This window comes from Sylvia atricapilla, chromosome 1, assembly GCF_009819655.1.
Source record: "Sylvia atricapilla isolate bSylAtr1 chromosome 1, bSylAtr1.pri, whole genome shotgun sequence".
NCBI lineage: Eukaryota > Metazoa > Chordata > Aves > Passeriformes > Sylviidae > Sylvia > Sylvia atricapilla.
The window spans coordinates 134,985,492-135,012,782 of record NC_089140.1 but is presented as its reverse complement, the minus strand read 5'-3'; the positions used below and the strand labels follow the sequence as shown (position 1 = coordinate 135,012,782).

Below are 27,291 nucleotides of genomic sequence, written 5' to 3'. Positions count from 1 at the left end.
TCAGTATAACATTCTGCACCAAATGATCAAACACAGAAGCAGTAATAATTATGATGGACACAATGCAGGACCCCTTTGTGCAATAAATTTTCTATCATAAACATATTTATTTTGTATGTCTAAACTAGCACTGTTTAGATTTTGAAGGGGCCCCAAAAGTCTGTTTTAAAGCATCCTCCACTGAGTTAGTATTTTACATCATCCTTGCCATTTAATATGAGAGTTTATCAGATTGTGTTTCTTTATAAAGTGTGAATCAGGTAGAAGGCTATTTGGGTTCAAATGAGGCTGAGTTTATGCAGTCTTACACAGCACCTTCAAGTTTGGCACTTGAGTCATATGTTGTGTGCATCTATTAACTGTGTAGAAATATTGCAGACACCATAGCAAGCTCTTAGATCATGTTTTAAGACTATGCTACTTACACAACTCTATTAGCTTGGCTGTTCATATATTTGTCTATTTTAAGCCTTTTATTGGTTTCCTGTGAGCATTCCTTGCCGTTCTTAGCTGGTCATATTCATAAGTGTGATGACCTCTTCAAAGCTGGTACCAAATCAGAGGTATTGAGTTGCAAAAAGCAGCAGCAGTAGGACAGCAAAGCAGGTGCTTTACATCATGTCATATTTCTTAAAAACTTTAAGAAGTTCAAACAAGGGGCATGACTTGCGACTCCAACATATCTGCTTGAGCTATCATGGAGCATAAAGATCCCAAGGATTTCCACTGACTTCAATATCCCATGTTAACACCATGGCACTTGTTAGAATAGCTTCTGATGAAAATGCAGCCAGCTCTTAAATTATTCTCCTTCTCTGTCAGATACAAATCTGAAAATTTTGAATGGGTTGCCAACTGTACTTATATAAAAAGTTCAGCACAGTAGAAAGAGTACTATAAAAACTGTCAAACTCTTTTAATTCATTGCTTTTAATGTTGCACAATGAAACCTTAGCTGTTGACTAGAGGCAAGTGCCAAGCAGCTTTGATCACATCTAGCATAGCTGCCCTGAAGCTAGATTGCATCTCTAATACTATAGTATCATCAGTACTGACGAAGTTGCTACATTTATCTACTACTTGACTTGAAAAATGTTTAAAGGGTTTCTAAAACAAAGCTAGTTTTAAACGACCAAAAAGATGGCTAAATTCTGGGGTTTTATTTTTGCTCTGAATTTATGGACCAGATTATTTTACCACCTCCTTGTTTACCATCTGTTGTTCCTTATAACATCTAAACAAGATGAAAAAACTTCTGTTAGGCTTTGCAGAGAAAAACCACAATTTGGTCAAATATAGAGGCTAATGTTAAGCATTGCAAAACATTGTGCAGGGGTTATGCACTAAAAATCAGTTTGCAACTCTGCCATATAGCACTAAGAGTGATATATGAGTAGGACTCTTTGAGTGTACTTACAACAGGAAAAAAAGACTTTGTATTTGATAACTTATGGCTGAAGAAATTTCTGGGCCATAAAAACTTGACAGATGAAAAATATCTACTGAGCAAGTCTTGTGTCAGGCTTCAGGTCATTGCTCTGGTTAGGCAACTGGAATAACTGGTGGGAAGTTTGCAGCTAAAAGAAAGTACTGTGGCAAAATGAAGTGAGGTGAGTCTGAAGAAAAAGGAAGTTGTTTCAAGATTTTGCAGATTACTTGACATTACAGATTTTGTCTGCGTAATAATACAAATTACTGACATTCTGATGTGAGGTCAGAATCAGTTTTTCATAGTCACTGAAGGTGATTCTATGTATGTTCTCTGTGGGATGAATAGATGCTATCAGCTGTAATTCCCAGCACTCAGCACATGATTATTCTGCTACCAGACTTTGTTAATCGTGTCTGCAATCCAGTGCCAGCTTGAACGTAGGCTGCAATAATTCCCCTTTTGAGAGCAGGGGAAGCCAGTGGATCATCAGCTCTTGACATATAAATGGAAAAATCCTGGGAGATAAAGTTCTTTTTTTTTCTTCCAGCTGTGGCAAGGAAAAAGAGAAGAGGATTTATTATTTCTGCAGAACTCAGAGATGACTCAAAAAACAGCATAGTGTTTTGAGAGAAATTTTATAACATGCTGAATGGTTCTTTCAACTGGAGTTTTTTAATTAAATAAGTAATTCTTCTTCACATTTCAAACTCTAAAACAAAAGTTGATTCATACTTTTTTTCCAGAATAATTCTTTTTGGGTGGAGTATGTTGTGAAATAATAATATTTTACTTTTCTCTTTGTTTTCTTCCAAACATTTGAATTATTTTTTTCAGAGAGATAAAAGAAATTCAGTTTTTTGGAGGGGAACTTTCTCCTCCTTATATTACAGTGTCATAGGTTTACAGTATCTCAAACTATGACTCAAGCTTATAAAGCATTCACCTCCTAATGTTTTGGTGAGGTGCTTATCTGGAATAGTTTGGTGGTGTTTTATAGATGAGTTGCTATTAATCCCTCATAGCATTGATGAACTTTACTCCTTGATGGTTGTTTCCAAAAATTAGAAGTCCCATCAAAGCCAGCAAAGTTTAATTGTTTGATTGGTTTAAATGAGAAGCAAATCTATCTATTTTGTAATTATTACTTGTTCCATGAAGTAATGGGATCTCACAACTTAAAAGTGAATGTACAATAGGAGCCAAAATAGAGCTAAAATTCTTCTTACTTCATTGAGCAATTTTAGAACCTTTAAAATTTAGAGAATTTCTCTAGAACCTCTCTAATTTAGAGAAAGTTGTCCTAGAAAAAATAATTTTAAAAACCTCAAAAGTGATACACTTTCTTCAACTAAGTATAGAATAAGAGTTTAAATAGCATTGCTGTACTTGGAATTATAACTGTCTGCATCAGTGAGTGCACTTCAAAGCTGGGAACAACATGTTAGCCACTTAAAAATCATTATTCTTTTTTAGAAAATTGTTCAAGTCAGCATCTCTGTATCATCTTTCAGGGTTATTAAAGAAGTGTGTGGATCTATTGATAGGAGTTTTATTTTTCTATGTGAACCAAAATTTCATCTAGTTGGACAATTAGCTGTGTAAATTCTCTAGAATTGGTAGAGGCTTCATGTCAGCTTAATAGCAATTGAATCGGTGTGTTTACCTTTTATACCATTTACAGTGATTTTTCTAATTGTCTTCTTCTAAGACAGTAAGACACAAAAGAGTAGTGGAGGTCCTCTGAGAACAGTGTCAAGTACAAACTCCAATGCTGTCAGTGGGGCAATGCTTCAGCTGCCAAAGGAAAGCACGCCCTGAAATCTGTAAGAGTATTTGTTCCTTGTGGACACTTTGAGGAAGCTCAGGTACTTCCTTCAGCAGAACACTTTGGACTGTGAAAGTTAACATGTATCACTGCAGGAATTGTTATAAAAAGCTTGACCTTATTACTTCCTAAAACGATTTAGAGAATAAAGTAGTAATGAGGATATTAATGGTTAATCAGGTCACCAGTTTCCTGATTTCTTAAAGCTCAGCTGCTGGAACCACCACATAATAACATTTTTAATGTTTTAGCTGTTTTTCCAGTCTTTATAGCTGCAGGCAAAAGTTGGAGAAAATGGACACTTTAAATGTTTCAACACCAGAAATTAAATGAAAAGCACTGGAAATTAATTATTCCATTTAAAATCCAGTGGTTTTAAATTTTACTTGCAACTGGCTTATGATTTTTGACTCAATATGGTTGTCAAACTTATACCTGACATCCAGCACCAAAGGGAATGTGTTTAGAGGTGCTGTTTTAGAGTTTTCAGTGTTTGCTAAAACACTGCATCTCACTGAGGCAATCATGTGAAAACTCTGATGTATTTATGTGTGAAAACATTTGGTCTTCTTGGAGTTTACATAAAACCTAGTCAGCAGCAAAAATCAAGTGTTATTAGTGAAAGAACACTTCAGTGCACTATCTGGCATGCTAATTTGAGAAGATTAAAAATTCATATTCTCTATTAAGCTCTTAAAAATGAGCTAATGCAATGCATTGTGACTGAGCAAAAGAATAGCTGGTAATTTACTTCCTTGGTTCCTGTCAGCAGTTTCATTTGTTTTGAATAGGTACAATTGTGTGTCCAAAAAGAGATTGCACTAAACCCGGTTGTGATATAGTCAGACTTTCCAAATCCTGTATTAAGCACAGCAATTTCCTGCTTCAGATAAAAATATTTCAGTCTTCAATTATATTTACATTCTGCTGTTAAAACATAGCTTTCTTTTAAAATGTGCTCTTTGTGGTCTTCAAAGCTGAGTTGATTAAAGTTGTCCTATTACAGCAGTGTTCACATGAATATTGTGTTCAGCTGAGCATAAGTTAAAATCCAAAAAGCTCATTTTAAAGGGCTGTTGAAGGGTACTGATGTCACCATGCTACCTCAGGTATGAGATTTGGAAAGCAAGCACTTGCTGATTTCCTAAGAGTCATAAGTTGTCACAAGGGTCATGTGTGGGTGGTTTCAAGCCTAAGCTATTTTACAGAAAATGAAGTGATAATAGTTACTGCCATTAGCCATATGAGCCAGTAGTAACTCAGAGAAACATTGTTTATGTTTGGCAGAAGTTAATACTAAACAAGCTCCATAATCTCATCTTTGCTAGCAAATATATTTTCCCATTTAAAAGGAGCTAAAATGTACTTTTGGTGATCTTACACTTCTGAAGAAAAATGAAGAGGTACTTTGCCTAGTTTGGAGTGTTTTTCTGCCAAATTTATAAAAATAATGATAATAAAAATCAGATCTAGATCTTCCTTGCTTTAGGCTTCATACAGTGTTTATCACAGTCTAGCTTTATTTTGATGGAAAAATACCAGGAAATTGAGTATCTCATTGTGTACATAATACTAAAATGTAGAAACATTTTTATCTGAGTGACTATACCTCAAGAGCCAACGTTTATTATTCTGCTTTTATTTTTCTACCACTCAACACATTTAGCTAAGATATGGGAACTTAGATTTTGTGCGTGCTTAGATATTTTTCTGATTAAGTTTGGTATATATCACGTTTTTCATTTGTACCTGAAGCTTACTATGTTATCCCAAAAAGCTAACACTCCCACATTAGAGAGACTGAGACAATAGTCATCTGTTTAGATACAATATTAACACTAAAATGTATGTGTACATGTACAGAACTAAAAGTGTTTATGTGATTCCAAGGCTTGCTGGTGTTTCCTAACTCCAGAAGATGCTTGCAGCTAGAATAATTTTAATCTTTGACTACTGGTGTTTCTTTTAATACACAGCTGCTGTTGTTCAGGCTTTCAAAAATTTGTTCCATAACAGTTCTGTTATTATCATGCCCTACGGAGTGCTGAGCACTTTTGAACATTTGCTACTGAAGAGTATTCTTTCAAAGGGATGAGAGTGTTCAAAGTTTGCCTCAGCTTTTACAAAAATGCCTTACTGACTTCTAGATGGACTCGCTGTTCTAAATCCCTCAGGGGCTTGTGAAAATGTTCATCGTAAAGTTAGTCTTTTCTGCCCTGAGTAGTGGTTTTGCAGAGCATGCTGGAAGATTTTTTGTTGTCTTACACTTCTCCACACTAAACTTCAAAATTATAAAATGCTAGATTACAAATAGTCCCATAAAATCATATTCTCTTATTTTCCTCAGAAGCAGTGACCTAAATTGTGAAACGCTTCTGCCTATGTTACTGTTTTACATATCAGCCAAAACAAGACAAATAACTTAGTGGTCAGATATTCTGAACACTCCACAAGGAGCCCTCCTTGACTGCTTTAGAAATGGGAATTTGAAACAGTTTGGCAATAAAAATGTTGTTGCACTGTTCTTGGAATTTCTTGATATTGGTGAAAATATACACAATTTATTTTCGAGTATATAATACCTTGTTTTTGCAAGGCTTGAATCAAGGGATGGAATAGAAGGATAGAGATTTTTGTGTTGTAGCCATCTGTGAATTACATACTAGTTTGGAATAATGGTAGCACAGTATGTCTTTGAATGTCTTTGGATATTAACCCACAGCCCTAGAATTCTAACCATGATCTCAAGAATATTTAGCTTTCTATATCATTGTAAAAAGTCTTGATCTTGATTTAATTTATCTTACTATTAAAAAGGAATGTAAAATCTTTCAAAGTCATGCCATAAGAACAAACCTTCTTCCAGGATTTTGGAGCTTCCAGTACTGGCTAAAAGTAGGAATTGTAGAAGTATATGAAAATATTCAAATTGTGGTTAATGGATTGTGTTTTGTTCTGTATGATTATATTGCTATTGCACTGCATATGATTGTGATACTTGATATACAGCTATTTTTCTAAATGTCAAGTTGTGGCTACTGAATAACCCTAGAACTCCAATTCTTGGTTGCTAAAATAAATGATTTTCAATGGAATAATGCAGTTTGGAGAGGAGACATAGCTCACACTCTGCATTTTTGTTGGGACATTTCTACTTCTGAGTACTTTTTTTTTATTTAGCTCTCTAACATAACCACAAAAAAATTTGATATGTTTTCTTAAGTCCCTTGAGGAAAAAGGAAATCCATAGTGTTTCATAATATTCCATTCAAACTATGCAAATTTTTTCAATCCTGTACTGAGAAAGATTTGATGTTCTTGTTTAATGGAGCAACTCTCCACTCAGGATGCTGGTAGAAAGATAGATCCACTCTTACACGGGTGCTGGCACAGGGCATATTGCAAATCACAATTTCAAGTACTCGTGAAAAAGTTGTGGCTTTTTCAAAAACCTCCGATTTTGAAGTTGCTGAGCCTTGCAGACAGGCGTAATGACATGAGTTTTCTGCCCTCCGTAAAATAATCACAGTATTTAATCTTAAAAGCATTATATTCAATTATTAATTGTTTTATTTGGTGGATGATTACAAAAAGCATCACTTAACATAAATTCTCCAAAATGTCAACATCAATATTTCTTCTGTCATGGTGTTGGTGGTATCTAGTGACTTCCAGGCTCCTCGCATTTTCTAAAACTGTTTCTGGACACCCATGTGCTTTTTTCTTCCTTCAGGTTTTGGCACATTTCTCCCTGTTTACTATATTCCTCCCTACTTCCCTGGTTTACTTCTTCCTATGCTTATACTACATTTTTCTTCAATGAATGGGGGTTTTTACTCTGTATGTCTTTTCTATTTACTCACTAATGCTATAATTCAATCTTTCAATTTTGCAAGCTCTTTCAATCTGTGTAAAATAAATTGATGTAATTAATCTAGAATGATAATTTTCATTAGTCTGCCCAATAATTTTGATGATTGGTGATAATACCACTTTTTTTTTTTTTATCGGGTAAGTAAATGAGGTATAATTATCTAACCTTTAAATAAGAAATCTCAATATATTTATGTGTTTGAGCCTGCAATGTACCATTACAGCCTTTACAGCCTAGAAGGTTACTGGTGTTCTTTGCTGTTTGAGTAGAAGTGCTGCCAATGGGAGGAGGGAGATCCTTCCCCTCTGCTCAGCAGTGGTGAGGCCACAGCTGGAGTAGTGTGTCCACCTCTGGGCTCCCCAGTACAAGAGAGACATGGACATGCTGGAGAGAGTTCAGTGAAGGGTTAAGTGAAGATGATTGAAGGGACTGGAGTGTCTCTGTTGTGAGGAAGAGCTGAGAGAGAGGCAAAGCTGTTCAGCCTAGAGAGAAGGCTCAGGGACATCTAACTAATGTGTTTAAATACCTGAAGAGAGAGTGGAAACAAGGCAATGAGCATGAACTGAAACACAGGAGGTTTCTTCTGAATGTCAGGAAACAGTTTTTCACTGTGAGGCAACCAAGTGCTGGCACAGGTTGCTCAAAGAAGTTGTGGAGTCTTCCACCTTGGAGATGTTCCAAAGCCAGTTGAACATAGTTTGGGGCAAATAGCTCTGCAAGGTCCTGCTTGAGCAGGAGATGTTGGACCAGATGACCTCTCTTTTTAAGCTCAAAGTCTTTTCCAACTTCAACCATTCTCTGCTATCTATAGTTCAATTTCAAATTTGAAGCAGTGATAAATTAATCAAAATTGTTATACTAGGTATCTTAAAAAGCAGCATATTTCCAGAGGTAAACAGTTCATGGCGTTTTTATTAATTGCATAGTTCTCCGTTTTTAATTAAAAAAAAAAAAAAGTGATGTAACGTGTGCTTTCATGCTATGTAATTTAGAGAACTTGACATTTTAGTCTATCTGGTATTTTTAGTCTGTTGCTTTACCAGGGAAGGGCAATTTATATGACTAGATGACTGATGGGAAGCTGTGTACCTCACTGGAACATTCAGGGTGATTGTAGAGAAAATGTCTGAAACTTTCAGAGTATTAATGAAAAAAATTAGTGAGAACTTACGTGGGATATATAATGAAATATCTGTAGTTTACTTGATGTAGCTGAAAGTAGAATGTAGTTCTTTGCTGTACTCTGGATGCGGATGCTCTTTTGTTACAACTGAGACATTAGCACCATTTGTGTCTCTTTCTTAATATCCTAAAATAATCCCCCTCTTTTATAGGCACTCTATCTCTCTGCTACAATAATAATTAAAAACAATATAATGAGTGACTAGAACCTAAAAAGATCGCCTGCCTTGAAATATCAATACAGAAATCCCTTAGCCTCTTGAACTTTGATTTCTGAATTGACCTATGTCTTAATCTCCTCAAAATAACATTTACGACTAAACATTTGCAGTGTTGGTGGTTGAGGCAAGGGGCACTGTTCTTAAAATTCTCTTTCATAATGGTTGTTAAACACACCAGCATCTTCAAAAATCCCAGAGGTTTTGGCTGCATTATATTCCACTGCACATCTGCAACAAACTCTTGCCATTTGCATTAGCACAATAGTTGGCTGAATAAGCTTTGAATAAGCTTGCCTCACAACAGAATACTAACAGATGCCTTTCTTTTTTCTGACCCCATTTAATCACAGAGAAAATGATTTTCTGTTCTCTTTCCCAAAGGTGATAGAAGTCTTACTTCAGTGTGTTGACTGATGTAGACAGCTTATAACAGAAGTCTTAACCATTCATTTTATCAGAAATTTTTGTCTCCACATTCTTTCATGTTTTGTAACTACCATCCTGGGCCAGTCTTTCCAAACTGTGGTACTTGAAAGCCATATGCAAAAATGCAATTATTTTTATAGCAGTAAACTTCAGATAACAGAAATGCAGGCACTATGTGCCTGATTTATAAGGCATTTAAATTAGAGATGGAGTGATGCACACATTTTTGTATGAGACACTGTGGAGCTTCAAGTTATAAGTGGCAGCATCTTGATGGCTACGTGATGCTATAGGTTGGCATTGCAAAAGAAGTAGATTTATGGCCTATCATGTCAGGACTGGACCTGGTGTTCAGGGCATAAGATAATAAATATCCTGATTTTAGTATGAAAGCACTGTTATGGTGAGCTGTGCCTCCACTCTTTCTTTTACTCTCTGTTAGTGTACTCTCATCCAGCAATTCACATTTTCCCTTATTGTTTCTGATCTCTCATGTCTCAGGCAGTGCAAATGTGACTTGCTGGTTCAATCTATGTCTCATGCTTTTTAATAAGCCTACATTTCATACATTTCAGTTTCTTGCAAAATCAGCTGTCCCTTTTGTGCACAAAAGTTTGACCTAATCTATTCCCAGCTGAAAAATTATAAGCCAGAATGTCATAGTTAGATGGTCCTAACCAGATTTGCAGGATTAGCATCATGAAGTGGCAGAGAAGTTCCTGAGTGGTGGAAGGTCAGGCTGAGGCTTTCACTCACAAGGGTTCTGCCAGAACAAATGCTCTCCAGCAGAAACCTGTTCCCAAGCCCTTGTGCAGTGAGGGCCTCCATATGGCCATGGACATGCCAGGCTTCATGTGTGTTAGGGAAGCTTCTTGTGAAAGGGAGTACATGTCTTTGTCCTACTATTGTGCTATTACTGACGTGTTAGTTGTGGGCTACTGCTGCAGCCGTGGTTTTGGTGGATCCTTGGTTGACCCAGAGCAGCCACTTTCATGTTTTTGTGTTCTGATGCCACCAGCTGACTCTTGCAGCCCATAATATTATGCACATAGGCTTTTAAGGATTTGTGAAATTTGAGTTTCAGTGATTGTTCAAGACTTATGGCCAGCATGGAATGAGCAAAATTTTGCTAGCGATAGTAACTTATATCTGGTCTGTTGTTTGAAAGCTCAATTATGTTTCCAAGTAGTAATTCTTGTAAATAAGAAGAGAATAAATCAGTTCTTCAAAGATGACCAAAATTTCATTGCCAGATGAAATTTCAGAAGAGAATCATTTATCAAAACAATGTTTTTGAGAAATTATGAGATCAGGCTAGTTAAATTGTTCATTATGTAAATTATGGATGAAATCAATCCCATCTATTATTATTTAAAAAAAGAAAACCCCATCTTCCATTTAGTAACATATTACATTTTTCAGTGTTAGTTTTAGCTTCTGTACTTGGCCTATTCATAGATCTGCAGCCCATTACAGTGGCGCCTGTTAGGGCAAATACTATGAAGGTTTTGCCAATTTCTCTATGATAAACCATGTTTTCCAGGAATTCATACTGAATCATAAAATATCCCGCACAGTTGAGATTTGGCTTGGAAAGTCTTGATTCACAAAAATTTCACTTGTATGTTTATACAGATATTCAAAAATACATCAGTCATCTAATATATAAAATCAGACGTATTTCAAAATAATGTATTGCTTAAAGATTAAAAAACTGTATTTGTTGGAAACAAATAATATTATGGTCACTTAATCTAAATAGACACATTTCCTGACAATGGATAATTGATTTGTTGCTCTTACCTTACTAATCACTCAAACGTTTCTGTGTGTTTTGTCTGTTGGGCAGATCCATAGTTTAAAATGGTCACATTTTTTCAGTATTCTAGAAATATTCAAATGTCTAAGATGCTTTGCTTTGGAAAGCTAACTGTGTATCAGTAAAAATCTAAATATATAAATAACTCTGTAGCTTGTGGTATGATGTTGATGTATTACATCCTAATGTGCATTTTAAAACATTTTTTTTTCTAGATGTCATGCTTATATTGCTGGTCGCAGGATTCTTTAGTTTAGCTAATTACGTGTGAATAATGATTAATGCAAGTTGTGAATGTTCATCATGGAGATATGAGAGTTAATCTGTGTTGTTACTCTTACCTAGGATGTTTCCATTGTTCAGATAGGGACAAGCTTTGACACTGGCAATTTCTAAATCATAATCCAAATAGTTGTGCAGATTTAAATTGCCTGTAATTGACAGACAAACCAGTGAGAAATGCTTATTCTATAGTACAAACATTTCTTTTCAACTGTGTATTAGTTTCCTGTTGAAATCAGGTTTGAGGAAAAGAGCTATTACCTAAAGTTTATTTACACAGAAATGAGCAACAACAGAAATCACGTGTTCAAAGCCTGTATATGTGGAAAGAAGTTTAAAGAAGAGTACTAGTTAGCATTGGGGAGTAAGTAATTATCTGGCTACACAGAAGGAAACTGGAAGATATTATGCATAACTGGAAAAAGAATAAATTCAGACAGGATTTTGAAAGGAATTTTGTGAAGTCAGTAAATGAGAAGAAGAAAATGCTTTCCAGTCTGAGTTAGAGAGAAGGAAACTGGCTGTAATAGTGGTTTAATTGTCTCAGTAGAGAAAATAAACAATTGAGAGGATGCTTGCAACTAATTCGATAAGTATGTCACACCCTAAATGATCCAGTTGTCATCCACTATTAATCTTACAGGACAGTTCAAATCAACATATGGAATAGATTGTGATGAATGTGCTGGCCAAGAAACGAGTATTTGCTAACATGATGAAATAATTAGCGTTTGGTAGAGATCAGTCATACCTCAATGTGAGAAGCTGATAATAACTTAGCTGAGCTTGGTCCAAATTAATAGTTCCTTCCATCACTTAAAATGGTATCAGCCAGTCCAAATATGTAGCCACAGTCATACATTTGTCTTAATTTTCTTCTTTGTAGCTGGTGCAGTGCTTGAGTTTAGGATGAGAATAATGTTGTTAACATAGATGTGCTGGTTTTGCTGAACAGTGCTTATACTAAGGCGAGGGCTTGTCAGCTTCTCATGCTTCCCTGCCAGCAAAGAGTTGGAGGGGGCACAAAATGCTGAGAGGGGACACAGCCAGGACAGCTGACCCCATCTGAACAAAGGGATATTCCAGACCATACGGCATCATGCTGACCAACAAAACCGTGAGGAATTGGCTGGGAGCTAGCAGCTTCTTCTCAGGGACTCAGGGCTGAGTGTTGTTGTTGTTATTGTTATTTTCCCTTCCTTTTCTGTCCTATGAAATTGTCTTTATCACAATCCATGAATGTTGCCTCTTTCCCAATTCTCCTCCCCCATTCCCCATTGAAGAGGAGTGAGCAACTGGCTGTGAAGTGTTCAGCTGCCTGTTGGCTTAAACCACAACTTGCATGTCTGGTTTTTAGGACCATGTATTCCAGGCATTTATCACTCCTGCATCTAATCTGTAAATATTGTTCAGCTAGAAAAACATCTGTAATTTTGAAGTAGTGAAGTTGAGGGTTCAGGTAAATGTTTCATCCTCTCTTAATCTTTTGCAAAGAACAGACAAACAGGAAGGTAGCATTCTTGGAAGACAGCTGGCACAAGAAACATGCCAGGAAACCTTCACGTGTTTCAGGACAGTGTTCAAACCTGTGCTCTAGCTCTGTTTATTTTCTTATAAACATAGAATGGTTTGGAGCGGGAGGGACCTTAGTGACCCTCTAGTTCCAACCCTCCTGCCATGACCAAGCATGCCACCCACCATGCCAGGTTACTGATTTTATTCATAAGATATAGTGCTTGCCACTGGCCACCAGTTTATCAAGGATTCTGGTTTGTGCTGCTGTACTGTATTTCAGTTTCTGACTGCCAGCCGCAATATCTGCTGGTGGAGATGCACAAAGAATTATTAGCATCAGGCATTTCTAAGAAGAAAAAAAAAAAAAAAAAAAAAAAGGATCTTGAACAGTTTCAGTTCAGTCTTTGTGCTAATACTGTCACAAAATAATAAAGGCAAGATCTCACATCCATTAGAAGCTCACCCAATGTAGCCATAGCACATACATTTATATTTTTCATATGGTTAATTAAACCCATAGAATCATTCTGTACATACTAGGGTTTTATTGGTATTAGAATAAAGAAATTTTTTTTAAAAAAAACTGAAACTGATAATTACTTCTCTCTGTGCTTCTAATCAACAGTCTTTGATGTACATCTGTTTTTTAAGCACATCTGTACTGTAACTTCCAGTCAGGAAAAGGCTTTTATGGCAAGCAGCCTTTAAGCTACATGCTGTGGTTTTTTCATGTATTCTTTTTCCTTTTCTTCTTAAGTATCCACACCTTTTCCTTCAACTTTCAGTTGACTTGTCAGTGAATATATACTTTAAAATGGCTTATGCAAGAAAAAATTCAGTTTTTCAATTTCATTTTGACACGTTGTTTAAGCTGATGGTAGCGGTTATAGTTCTGTCTTCCTTGCAGATACATCTCAGAATAAGAAGAGAACTTATTTGTCCACTCCACAGTATTATTGGACACCATGTTATATTGCTTCTTATATCATGTGATGCCAAATGTGTCTCCAGCTGCTGTGTATTATGAGGGGGATCTGAGGGGAAAGACAGCCTGCTGTGGTGGTGAGAGCATCTACAGCGCTAGGCTGCTGTAACAGAGATGCTAGAGACCATCCATTGATTCCCCTAGCAAATCAGTCTCTGACCTCTGGAAGGGGAAAAAAGGCATTTTTTGAGTTGCGTTCTTCAGGTCAGTGCTGAATGCAAAAAATACATGCTTTTGAGTGCGTGTTTAGGCATTGATGCACTTAGGGTAGAAATACATACTCATTATTTAGCAGGTTTAAGCATGCAAATAGCTCCTGTGGATAAATTTATTGTTATGGGGTTATTTCAGTTTAGTGAAAAAATGCTCAGATAAGCCTTTGTTCAATTAATTCTGGGTGGTTGCTGTACGTGAGGCGAGCACTGTCCTGCTGTAGGTGCTCCTGCAGCTGCACCAGAGGAAGGGACATGGGAGTGCACAGCTGTCTGGAGAAGGGACATGGGAATGTACAGCTGTGCTGGAGGAAGGGACATGGGAGTGCACAGTTGTGCTGGAGGAAGGGACATGGGAATGTACAGCTGTGCCAGAGGAAGGGACATGGGAATGCACAGCTGTCTGGAGAAGGGACACATACATGCACAGCTCTCCATCCAGCCTCCAGCAGCACAGGTGGAGCTGATCCTTCCTGCAGGCATGACATTTGCTTCTGTGGGCTGACAATTTTCGTATATCCTCTTCTGCCTGCAAAGATGGGAGTAGTTGCTGGGTTGGTGGGCACTGAGAAAGAGCTTGGACAAAATTGTCCCCTGCAGCTGCATTTGGAAAAGGGGCATTCCCTGTAGTTGCAGTAATCCTGGTTTCATTCTGAAAATACGCTCAGGTTATGTTTCTAATGGCTTTTCCTAGACATACATTTCAGTAGTGAAGATAAATACCAGACTCGGGCTCTATGGCACCACATTTTGCTTGTTGCAGCTTCTGATGTGAAAATTGTTACAGGCATATGGTTAAGTCCAGCCCAGGTTGTTTTGGTTTTCTTTGATTTTGTCATGCCATCAGAAGAGTTTAACCAAACATAATTACTTTAAAAGTAGAATTTCTTTTTGTGAGACTAAGCCTGTACATTCATATATGGAAAGCTTCTGCAAAGTTTTTTTTTTTCCTTTTGGGTTAATATTTGCAGCCATAGAAATGAAGCTAACAGAAGCATCACAGGAGTCATGTCCAGGTCTACCAGCATACTTGAATGTTTTCAGACTCGGGACATTTGTAGACCTATTGAATTTTTTTTATCTTTACCGCAAAATAAAATTCAAGCATTTGCTCGTTGGTTGTCTAGGAAAAAGTGATGATGACCTCTACCTGTATCTGTAAGCATTACTTATTGTTTTAATCAGTTACATAAACATCTTTTAGAAAAAGAAATAATCTGAGGATTATAATATACTGAGATATACTCAGATTCTAGTAATCTGAGACCTTCTAATATACTAGAGAGTAGACCCAAAGAAACATGTAGGTTACTTTGTAAAGCAATCACAATTTCTTTTCATGTAGTTAAATGTAAAGTTATTCTGGAGAATCAAAGAGCTATAGAACTAGGAAAACATACCTGCAGGTATGTTTCTCAAAGAAAATTATTTGAGTCCACTACAATATATAGAGAAAAAAAAAATCAAATGCAATTCCTTTCTGTATAAGTTTGGTAATGAGGAAGAAAAAAAAAATCGATTTCAGAATTCTGACATTCAGACAGAGACCTGTATTTTATAGAAGATCGTGGAAAACTAAACAGGTAATTCAGTTGGAAACTGCAGATACAAGTGAAAAAGAATTATACCAGGACTGAAAAATAAATTTTTAAGAAAGGTGTACAAAATCAGCCATATGTTTATCTTCTCAGATGATGAAAAAATATTTATCTACAGTCTGATTTAGGACAGAATGGAATAATGAGAAATAAGACCTGCATAATAATATTCAAGCTAGGAATTGGACAGGAATTCTGGTGGCTGAAACAATCACCAAAGTATTGGAGCCTCCATCTCCTCTTGTCTATGGATTTAGACTGGAAAAATTCTTTAACAAGTTAGTAGCCTCAACAGCATGTTGTTTCAAATAATGTTTCATTTCTCATGTTTATGTAAGAAGTCTCATTAAAGGTCCTCTTGACCCCAATTCTCATTTGTAATCACTGCATCATCTTAAGCTTTAAGTAATAAAATATGTTTTCAATTATATTAATGTAAAGTGTAGGCATTCTAAAAAATACATATATTATCTAATTTGCCTGTGTTTTTATTATTTAATCTACAGACACTGAACAGATATGCAGGTATGAATCATTAGGGCCTCATGGTCTTGGGAAAGTGTTTCTCATTAAGCCACCAAGAAATCTACTGTAACATATTTTAGGATGAAGCCATGTAACTCAGAACATCCTGTAACTTCTGCCTGGCCACAGTGGGAAGATAGTTCCTATCTCTGTAGTAGTTTACTAAAGTTGCTTGGATGTTACCTGGCACTGCACTGAGGGGCACAGGTTGGTTCTTTTCCATATTGTTCAGCTCAGAGCCCCCAATCGAGGGAGATGCCTGCAGGAGCAGCCCTGGCCTGTGCTCCCCCTCTGGGAAGGGTAGGGCTGCCCCAGATCAAAGCACAACAAACAGCTGAGGTAGGGTCTGGAGATGTTCTCCAGCAGTGTTGAATTTAGTAATGCAGGCTTAGCATTACTGTGGAGAAGTCTGTGGCCATAGTGTGTGGGGTGTACAGGTGAAGGCAAGTCCTCAAAGCTGTATTTGGATCACTTGTCTGATCAAATGTCTGCGGAGAAGGGAAAGGTCTGCACTGTATTCAGCAGTGGAGTTATGGATAAACAGAGACTGCCTGGCCACATTCAGGCAGACACTGTGAGCATCCTGAGCACCATGACAATATAAACCCAGTGAGGGTCAGTGAGCAGGGGCAGCAGTTCACCTGATACACTCTTCACTACATGAGAAGAATGAGGCTACAGTTTTACATCCTGTTAGAAATAATACATTCACATTAACTTTCAGTTATTATTCAGAAAGTCTTCCTGCTGGACTGTACTTCAGTTTGTTGTCAGGTGTTTAATTCAGCCTCTTTTCTTTCTGAACATCTATAGGATTTACTCTGCAATACTTAAAGAGAGGCATGAGGGATAATATAAATAAGTTTTGAGCTGTTTCAGTTGTAGAAAATGAAGAAAATGAAAGAAGAAAAGGAAGAAGATCCCAGAACAAATTTATTCCTCCGTTCTTGACCTGAATCCTTGAAGGGAATTAGAAAAGGACTAACTCTTCATGACTAAATAGTATTCCACAGAAGAAAATATGTCTCTAAAAAGAATTAGCTTCTCAGTATAATCTTCCTCTCTGTAAGAAATCCTTAATTGAATAAAATGCAATTTCCAGTATGAAATTAGACCTTGGGGGTGCCACAAATAAATGTTTCAATAGAATTAATTTTTCCCCCAATATGATGAGATAAAAATAAAATTAATTAAATTAACTTGGAAACAGGAAGAAAAATAAAGAATCCATTTTGAAATACAGAGTAGAGGGAGTTTAAAGTCAGATTCATATCCAGTCAAATCTAGAGATGTTCAAACAAATTAGTTTTTGCCTCCAGTTTTTGCCTGTAGAGTTAGAATATATTTACATGTGTATGCATACTCTTGACAGTGTATAAATATTTTTTATTATTTTGAAATTTTCCTTATATTTTCTGTAAAAGGAAGGAAAATAAACAACCCCCAAACTTTCATTGTAAATATTTTGCTTGGCTCTGCTTGCAAAGTATCTGATCTGGCATGGTGTTGATTAAGGCATGAATAGTGAGTACCCTGCATGCAACTGATATTCATACTGTTTTATTCTGAGCTAAATTTACATTAGACAAACATTTTGGCTGCAGTAGAGACTCACCTGTTTCCATGCAATTGTGACTAAGAGGCCAGTGGAACCCAACATTTGAGCATCTGTATATTTACTTAAACATGGGGTCTCCTCTTATAGAGTTCCCTTGTCCCCTTGAGTTTGCTAGTTTTCCTTTGCCCCAAGAGTGGTTACTCTTGCTTTCTTCTCTGAGTACATTTGTGAATTTTTAGTCTTTCTCTTTCATTTCTTTCATGAATATGTGCTTCTACAAAGAAAAAAAATATTCCTGGAAGTGCAAGCCAGTTTTCAGTTCGTATCTCACTGCCATCTACTGTATAAACTGGAAAACTGCACTGTGGGAAATGCATTGTATTTCAGCTGTGTAAGATGACTCTTTTCTCAGTTAATTTGCAATGAACTTGAGGGAAAAAAACTACTGAACTTTCAATAGGCTGTTGCATATAGATTCCATTCTTTGTGTAGGAATCAGTATTTGTTTAACAGATGACAATATCTGATGGCACTAGATTATCCAGAGGGAAAGAACATCAGATTATAGTATTGCTTAGTTTGTATTCAGGCCAGATGAAAAATAGAGGGGTAGTTTGACAGAAAAAGAATACCTCACTTTGCTTATTCTTGTTCTAAGAAGTAATACGTTTAATTTCTTAATAGATATGTCAAAACAAAAACTTAGTAGGATTTAGATGCAGGAACTTGAGATATTTTGATATTTCTTTTTGTTGAAGATTTAGTCTTTGAAACTTTTAAATTAGTTTTCATCTCAGTACCTGATATCCAATGTATGCAAATACAAAGTGTATGCAACACTAAGTGATGGTCAGGATAGATACAATAATTTACCTAAAGTTGTGGCATTATTAAGTTGAAAATAAACTATCAGAATTCTGGATGTCAGGAGTTGAGTAAGATATCACTCCGATCAGCTTTGCAATGACTGCTTTCTAATGGTTTGTGTAGAAAATGCAAGGTTTACTTAAGACAGAAATTTTTCTGATTTCATTAGGAAAGCTGACATCAAATAGAGAAGAATACATGCAAAACATCAGACTCTGTGTTTACATAAGTGAATTCTTAGCCTATTATTAATTTCATTAGGCTGGGAATATTATTTATACTATTAGCCACCATTATTACACCAAAAAGAATAAAAGAAGACCAGTGAGCTTGCAAACTCAGGCATTTCAAAGCTGAAGAAGTGCCTTCATTTGCTTCTTAGTTTTTTCGGTTGAGATGATGGCCACAATTATGGTATGGGTGTTTTGTATTCTTACTCAGTAACTGTTCTAAGATCTCATTTGCTGAACATTATTTAACCCTTGCAAATGAAGAAAGAATGATTAAAGAATTCCTTACTTTTTCTGATGTCCATTGTTACCATATTTCAGGGCTTTGCAAATGTTTATTAACTAACCTTTACACCTTCTGGTCTTTGGGGATTTGAAATGGTATTGTGGGCAGAACAGATGTACTCTGTGTTCTGGTGTCTTCAGAGGCAAATATGTGTTCAAAAGACTTTGTCAAATGACATCAGAAATTCACCCAGTAAAATGAGGAAGTGGTTTCTGATGCTTGACCCTATCTGCTGCATCTCTTCATCTTTATTTCTTTTCCAGTGTCACCATCCAAGACCAAATGTCTTTCACTCCTTGTCCAAAAAGGTATTTTACTTTGGCTGATTTCCTCCAAATCATATTTCTCCTAAAGCACATATTGAGCACAGCCAATTTCAGCCTAAATGTTATAGCATTAAGAAAATCCACAACTGCAAACTAGTTTAGGAAAACTTTCATGAATTCAGTAGTGAGGGACACTGGTTGAGATGCCCATGGGTTCTGGTTTGCAGAGTTATGAAAGCTTTGTATGTCCCTTTCTTGTGGGCCACTTGTCAGTGTTGGTTTGTAAATCACACTTAGGAAGAGGATGACTCTCTAGCAGTGAGGAATTTTTTTTTTCCATTGAGTGTGTGTTTATAAGATTTCTTAACAATTTGTGCATTTCTCTGGCAGTTTCAGTATCCAGAATTTTTAACTGAAAGCTGTGGGAAATAATTTATTTCTGGGGAATAATTTCTGGACTGAATTCTTTGTTTGCTTGGCTTTTGGATTTTTGCAGTCTGTGTTTATGTGTAGCTTAATGTGTGGTGCAACTGCAAAGTAAGTGATGAGGCTTTTGTGGGTCTGTGCATAACCAGTGTCCTGCCAGAGTGGGCTCCTTCCAGAAGCTGACCTGAGAAATGGCTGAGGCAGCAGGGGCTGTTTCCCTGTGGAAGGGGAGGATCAGGGGAGACCTTTCCACTCTCTGCAAGTCTCTGAAGGGAGGCTGTAGCCAGGTGGGGATCAGGCTGTTCTCACAGGCAGCAAGTGACTGAATTAGAAGATGTTGCCTCAAGCTGTGCCAGAGGAGGTTCAGGGTGGACATCAGAAAGAATTAATTCACAGAAAGGGTTGTTAAACCAGGGAGGTGGTGGAGATGCCATTCCTGGGAGTCTTCAAGAAAAGAGTGGACATGGTACTTAGTGCTATGGTCTAGGTGACAAGCTGGTGATTGACTGGACTGTCTTAGAGGTCTTTTCTAACCTAAATGGATCTGTGACTCTATGATTGGGACATGGTTTTGTGGCAAACATGGTGGTGGTGCTTTACTGGTGGTTGGACTTGATCTTATATGACCTCTCCAACCTTAAAGACTCTATTCTGTGATTTTGTGACCTGCTGTCTTTCTCTTGAGTTGATCTCATTGACTGGTTAATCACTGAGTATCTATCGTCTTTCCACTGCTGTCATTAGTTCTCTGATGTTGCCATCCTTCAGTGATATGACTTGATAATAACTTTTCTAGCTTCCCACGTGGATGAAATGCTGCCACACAGGAGGTCTGTGGTAGAACTGTGGCTGTAGGAGCATGATGTACAATGTGCAGCATTTAGCTCCTAAAAGGCCAAGTGAAAGGGGAGAAGAGACTAAAAAGTGTGTTTAGCAGGGTCTGCTGTTATCTTAGGACTCTCCTGTGCCTTTGCTGCTAGCAGTGAAAGTTCCGTGTATGAAAATCCACACAAGGGAATCAGGCACACACATATAAATCCCGTCATTCATTAATCATCAATAGAAGAGAAAAAATGTTTTAAATAAGGGAGTATGAAGCATTCTGACAGCTCTAATATGACAATTTGTATGTAAGACTGCTGAAATTACTCTGTGAAATAAAACTGCAGATGGTTGTTTTGTTTTTCTCTTTTATAAAATGTTTTAAATTTGCTGCCCTCATGTGGATGTATTTTCTACTTTGCCTGCTGAAACTCCCAGTGCTCAGGATTTGTTAGGACAGCAGTACGTGCAGCAGTGTTTATACACCAGATGAAGAACAGTTCAGACACTGAACTGGTGCTGTCTGCCTGAGTCAAGAATCTCAAGAAATGTGGCTGGGAGTCCCTGTGAATACATTTTCTGCCTTTTAACTCTGGAGGGCCAGGACTGCCCTGGGTGTTAGGAATCTGCTGCCCAAATTCTGTCTGGAGAAAGCTGCCTTTCCAGCTGTCAGAAGGTGATAAAGGCTCCTTCTGAACCAGGTAATATGTACCCCTAATTGACCAGGTGGGTCCATCCAGAAGGAATATGCAGTATTTCCAAGCATCTTTCAGCTTGGGGTATGAGACAAACCGTAAAACTGAGCAGAAGTGCATGAGTTGTAGGAGGAACATGGATAAAATGGTACAAAAGCAAGATAAAATGAAGAAAAATAACCCAGCAAGATCCAACTTAAGGTTGTTTTGGGGATTTTTTGTAGCTGTTACTCTTTGGTGTACAGACAATTGCTGGGTATATTAGCATAAAGAATGTTTTTTTCAGGAATTCGTGTTATATTTGCATTATAATGTATGTGTTATTGGACCATTACCTATATGTTGCCATTAAGAGATGTGGTACATGGTTAGCTAAAGATAATATTTCATTGCATAGGATATTAGTTGCCCAGAACAAAAGTTTAATGAATAACACTCTAAAGATACCACCCATTGGGATAAGTTACTTAGAAAATAAAGAATTACTCATTGGTAATTTATAAAGCAAATTGCGAAACAGGATCTTTTTAAAAAATCACAATTAAGAGTTAAAATTAATGGCTCTACCAATATTGCTTCTTCAAAAATAACCTGTGTAGAAATGTGTGATATAGTTATATCACACATTATAGTATGTTAGATTATATAGTGTGATAGATTGGGCTTTCAAGGCTTTTTTTTGGTAGTAGTTCAACACTGAATTTAGCTACATTTCACATCTTTCTTGGGCCCTATACATGTCAGTGTATACATATGACTTTACAGAGAATTAAACAAATCATGTAAATCGTGTTCCGAGCTAACTTTGATAAAAGGAATTGAGGAGCCTGTTTTTAGACAGAAATAAAAACTGCTTTCCAAGGAAAAGCTAGTTAGCTAGTTAGTATGCAAGGGAAAACACAGTTGATGTAAATATAAGAATACAGTAACCTGAACATGCTCTTAGCATGGATTATTTGTATTTGCTCTCCTAGCTGCTAGCATCAAAGTCTTAAAAAACACAAAGACAGCAGTCATAAAACAGAGATTGAAGATGAGGCCTGATCTGGAGACCCATAAGCAGAAACAAGGTGCATTGCTATCTGTCAGATGACAAGCAGATAAGCATCCTTCCACAGGGAAGATGTAATGTCACTTAACAGATCAGTGCTGACTGGGGATCCTAGGAAGTTGAAATGGATTGTTTGCTTCCTCAGATACTGCTTCTGATCAGGAGGGTTTACAATGTGTTGAATCAGACTTAATATCTCAGATATTCATATAATCATAGAATGCCTTGTGTTGGAAGGGACCTTATAGATCACCTACTTCCAAACCCCTGCCATGGGCAGGGGACACCTTCCACTAGACTGAAACTACACATGCTCAAAGCCTCATCCATCCTTGAACACTTCCAGAGGTGGGGCAGGCACAACTTCTCTGGACAACCTGTTCCAGTGCCTCACCACCCTCACAGTAAAGAATTTCTTCCTAATATCTAATCTTAACCAACTTTCTTTCAGTTAAAAGCTATTTCTTCCTGCCCTATTCACAGCATGTCCTTTGCTGTAAGAAATCCCTCCCCACTTCTCTTGTGTTGTCACTTTCTGTTCTGCACAATAATATTATAGCGTGTTTTTGATGGTGATAAAACCCTTCCAAAGAGACAGAGTCCTTTAGTTCACCTTCCTCATTTGTTTCAGTCAGGAGTTACCTTTTTTGTGCCTCAGCAGGTTCTGGACTGTAATACAATGCTGCTAAAAAAATCCACTCCTTTTCAACTGCACAAGAGAGCCAAGCATGGCAGAGCCCTGCTGCTCCCTGTGGAGAGACGAGCTTGGGGTCGGGGCAGGAAGTGAGCATGGCAAGGTGTGGAGAAGGTTGTGCACACAACCTGCACATGGGGTTGTCCACACCTGACCCATGACACAAAGGTGAGGTAGCTGCTGCCATCCTGGCCCCAAGGGACAGTCTCCTCCATTGGCTTTCCTTGTCCCACTGTCATTTAGTCGGGGTAATGGGATATCTTGGCTCACACATCCTCTCAGAGGACCTACTTTGCCTATCATAAACATCATGTTCTTCAAAAGATGTCTGCAGCAAGATGTTCAGAAGATACTTCTGTTCACTGTGCATCTGCTGATAAACAGTGTAACTGAAATCAGCATTTAATGAAAGTTCTCATGCATGGGGACTCCAATAGCATATTTTATTTAAACTCTAGTCTTTATAATCGGTTTTTTCTTGCTAATGCAATCTCTGTTGCATTCTGTTAAAAATATGGGAACTGATGGTCACTCAAGAAATACCTTTAATATTCAGTTTTCCGGTTAAAATGATGTGGAATTTGGGACTCTTAGCATCACCAAATCATCTGGATTTTCCCTGTGTGTTTTTATTTTTTCCCTGAAAATAATGAAACGTAATCTGTAGAACAGGGTAATTTGAGATATAATGAGCTGCCAAAGAGCTCCTAAGAGAAGAACAAACTGCCATTTTTCAATGGCTCAGGGATGCTGCCTCTGCATGTGTAGCTAACCCACAGCACATGTAAAAGAAGGCAGTTTGCCTTTGGTGTCACCTGGAATAAAAAAAGCAGATACAGAGACAATTGCTGCAGAGCAGCGGAAGCATTGTAATGTGCTTGTTGCACAGTGACATCAAGTCATTGAACTGTAGTCCCGTTCATTTCTCTTTTCAGGATATCATATGGGGAGTGTGCTGGCAATTTGATTTGACATTTGTGTTGCAGGAATTCCTTTCTAAGGCTTAGACAGATACCAACTGTGTTGTGTGTCATTTTGTCAGCGCAACTCAGGGTTTTTTAGAGGAAAAATAATAGAATCTTTCTCTACCCTAAACTTATACTAAGCAACTAATCTAGTTCTCTGGAGGAGGTTGTAGAGAAATTAGATGAGACACTGACGGAAGTTTATATTTCTTTTACTGATTGGTCTATTTAATCAAAAACTCCAGAAGATAAGATCACTGAGCAAAGTGGGTAGCAAATTTCCAGCAAAGCTCCTGTTGATTCTGCTGGTCTTGTAAGAATCGATTGACCAGAAGAATTGGTAACTTTTCTCATATTATTTCCCCTCCTTAACAAGCGTTTCAGAGATTTGGGTAAAAAAATTAGAATACTGGAAGTGCAAGTTAGAACACGGTGTTGAACAATACATCCATGCAAGTTCTGATGCCTTAAAATATACCAACTAGTACAATTCCTTTTTTTAAAAAATTGAAATTTCTATAATTCAAACCACTTTGTAATTGTATTGTAATGCCACTTTGTGTCAAGAGTTCCTTCCCACTGACCTCATTAGGCGTGCCTTGTCATTAGATACACTGTTACTAAAGAGTTTTAACTTAAAAGCTGCTTTGATTAATGCTTGGTTGGACTGAGGATTTATTGTGTAGGATTAAGTAGATTTAAAAATGGCAAAATGCCATAGTAAGTTTAATGCCAGACTTTAATGAGAAGCAGAAGTAAACTCCAAGGACCCTTACGATTTTTAATATGGACTAAACTCATGTGCTCATTACCTTAATGTCCTGCCCTGGTTTAGATACAAGTACTCCAATAATTCCTAGAGAGAAGTAGCCTAGAAAGTGTATTACAAATGTGTAACCTGAAGTATGTATATATTTTTAATGAATCATAAATTTTGATAATTTTATAATCAGTTATTCATTATTATTATCAAATACAGAAAATTTTTTTGCACTGGTTTGGGCCTTTTCAATTAAGAAACAATATGGAAGTCAGAAAAAAACAGACTAGAAACCATTTTCCCCAATTAATAATGTACTGACAATGTAGATGAAAAATGCATTTTCATATTTTTATGTAATCTGCTAATTGAGTTTCTTTTTGCTGTCTTCTTAAGTTCATTAAGTGCTCCTGAAAGTTTACAAAGTTGGTGCTTCTAGAGTTTAATAACCTTATTCTTTTACCATTGATCACATATTTTAGTATATGATACTGCCAAGAAAATCCAGACCATTCTCACATCCGACAACATTTGGTCGTCTCCTTAAATCCTACTAGACTTGATAGGATTTAAGCATATACTTAAAAGGTAATGCACTGCTCAATGAGGGCCTTTGTATCTGACATTTTTTCTGTCCATGCTATCTTTGCTGAGGTAACCAAAGGGCACTGATTTATTATTAGAGCTAAACAAGAAAAAACTTTCTCATTCAAAAAGTTTGTAAACTTTTTTTTCTAAATTGATCTAATTGATCCAAAATTGGTTTCTCTATTCTGTTTATTTTCCAGTGAACTTCCAATAGTAGAAGCATGTAATTAAATTTTTGTTTCAGCACAGTTATACACTGTGAGAATTAGGCACAATGTGCTAATAAGCAATAACTACAATTCTTTGCAGAGGTGTTACTATCTCTGCCAAAGCATGTAGGATGGCATCCAACCAAGTTCTTGGGGTGTAATGCCTAATTTCATTGAAATCACAGATGTATTGGACATGACTTAAATAGGATTATTCACTCAAGCAAATTTACACAAGGGTCGAAGGCATATATCCAGCTTCCAGTGAGTAAAGAGTCTGCATAGTCATTTGGCTCAGGGCCTTGGGCACTTGCATAACATTGCTTGTGTAACTTATCCTGCCAAAAATGAAACCTGCATCAACATGGTTACTCACACCAGAAAAATTGTGCCTGTGGAGAAGTGATGACAGTTGGGGAACCTGCTTCCTTTTGTAACACACTGAAAACTTCTGTTTTCACGGATGATTGAAGCTCTTTAGCCAGCATTACCATTGCAGTCCCTGTTGATAATTTCTGTACCACTGAGTTGTTTTTTGTTGGGGTTTTGAATCACTCCTGGATTCTCTATTTGACTCATTGCTATTATTTTTTTCCTTTTTTTTTTAGGGAGAAGGCCAGCAAAGACGAAGGACAAAAAGAAGAAGAAAAAGAATTTGATGGAAAGGGCTCAGAAGCAGCACAGCATCTTTTTAGCAACAGATAAAACAAGCCAGTAAAGACTTGATTTTCTTTAATGTATTTTTTTGCAAAGTGCACAAAAGCTGCTATATGCTCCTGCCCATGGATGCACTACAGTTCAGCTGCTTTGACAGTATTGGTGGCAAATAACTTGTGAAAATAAAGCCCACAAGCTTGTTTGTTTTATTTATATATTTTTATTTTATTTTTTCCTCTCATTTTTGACCTGAAGACTTCAAGGTCAGGAGTGCACTGAATTGGATCAATGGAAGTGGTCCTGAAGTGCGTCAGAGATATTGTTCTGAGTGCCTGGTCAGCATGTTGACAAGGACAGAAATCTACACAGTACCAGTAGGTGGACTTGTGCATATTTAAATAAATAAGAGAAAAAGGAAGTCTTGGAGGTGTAGGTACAATTGCATTTATGGCCTTTGTTTCCTATATTTGTACATTTCAAGAGTAAATGGATATGACTTACCTACTTAGTGTTAATGTACATTGTTCTCACACCTGCTCTGTCGACACAGTTGTATAATAAAACTGCTTTAAGACAACGTGCTGCAGGATTCACTGCTGAGACTCACCAAAGCACAACAGACTGTGTACATACTGCTCTGTCTACATAGAAATGAACCTATTTACTGTACATCTATGCATTTATATGTATAATACTTTATACATGTTTAAAGGTATGTCCTCTTGGTTCTAGTAATATACTTTTAAATAATCCAGTAAATGTTTACTTTTTGCTATGTTTTTGGTATCTTCTCATGCTCCTCAATAGCTACAAACTGGATTTTTTTTCTCATTTGCAAAACTACCTTGCACTGACCCTCACAATGGAGTGTCAGCTGTGAAGTATATTTACCAGACTAGTAATCCACAAATTCTTTCTGCTATTCAGTACTTCTGTCTCAGCCCCCATGTATTTTGTCTCAGAAAAAGAAGTTTAATGTTTTTTTGAATGAGGCAAATGATGATAGAAGATGATGATAGATGTTTTCAGTGTCAGGAGAGAAATTACTTGTAAAGTTCTTGGTATCTAAGACTCTATGTGTAGGGCTTCGTTTGGTTGGTTGGTTGGTTCGATTTGGGTTTTTTTCCCAGTATTTGATTTCAGCTAGTCCTGGTGCAGTCAGATAAGAAAACAAATTCCTGAATAAGGAAGAATCAAGATAAAAGTCATGTGAGGTCAACTATTCAAAAGTATAGAAAACCCCAGTGTCCCACTATTGCCGATTATTTATAGAAGCTTAACAAATTTATTCTGCAGCTCTTGTTTTTTGTGGGGGAGAGGT

The 27,291-nt window shown here is 37.0% G+C and overlaps 1 protein-coding gene across 2 annotated transcripts in view; it reads left to right on the top strand.

Moving 5' to 3' along the window:
* The window catches only part of RSPO2 (R-spondin 2), a 101,113-nt gene extending 74,065 nt beyond the window's left edge, over window positions 1-27,048 (top strand). For both annotated transcript variants that reach the window (XM_066334924.1, XM_066334915.1), the window contains exon 5: window positions 25,922-27,048. In XM_066334924.1, the coding sequence (XP_066191021.1) occupies window positions 25,922-26,031 (110 nt within the window). In that variant the 3' untranslated portion in view covers window positions 26,032-27,048. The remainder of the gene's footprint in view (window positions 1-25,921) is intronic.
* Window positions 27,049-27,291: the final 243 nt, after the last annotated feature.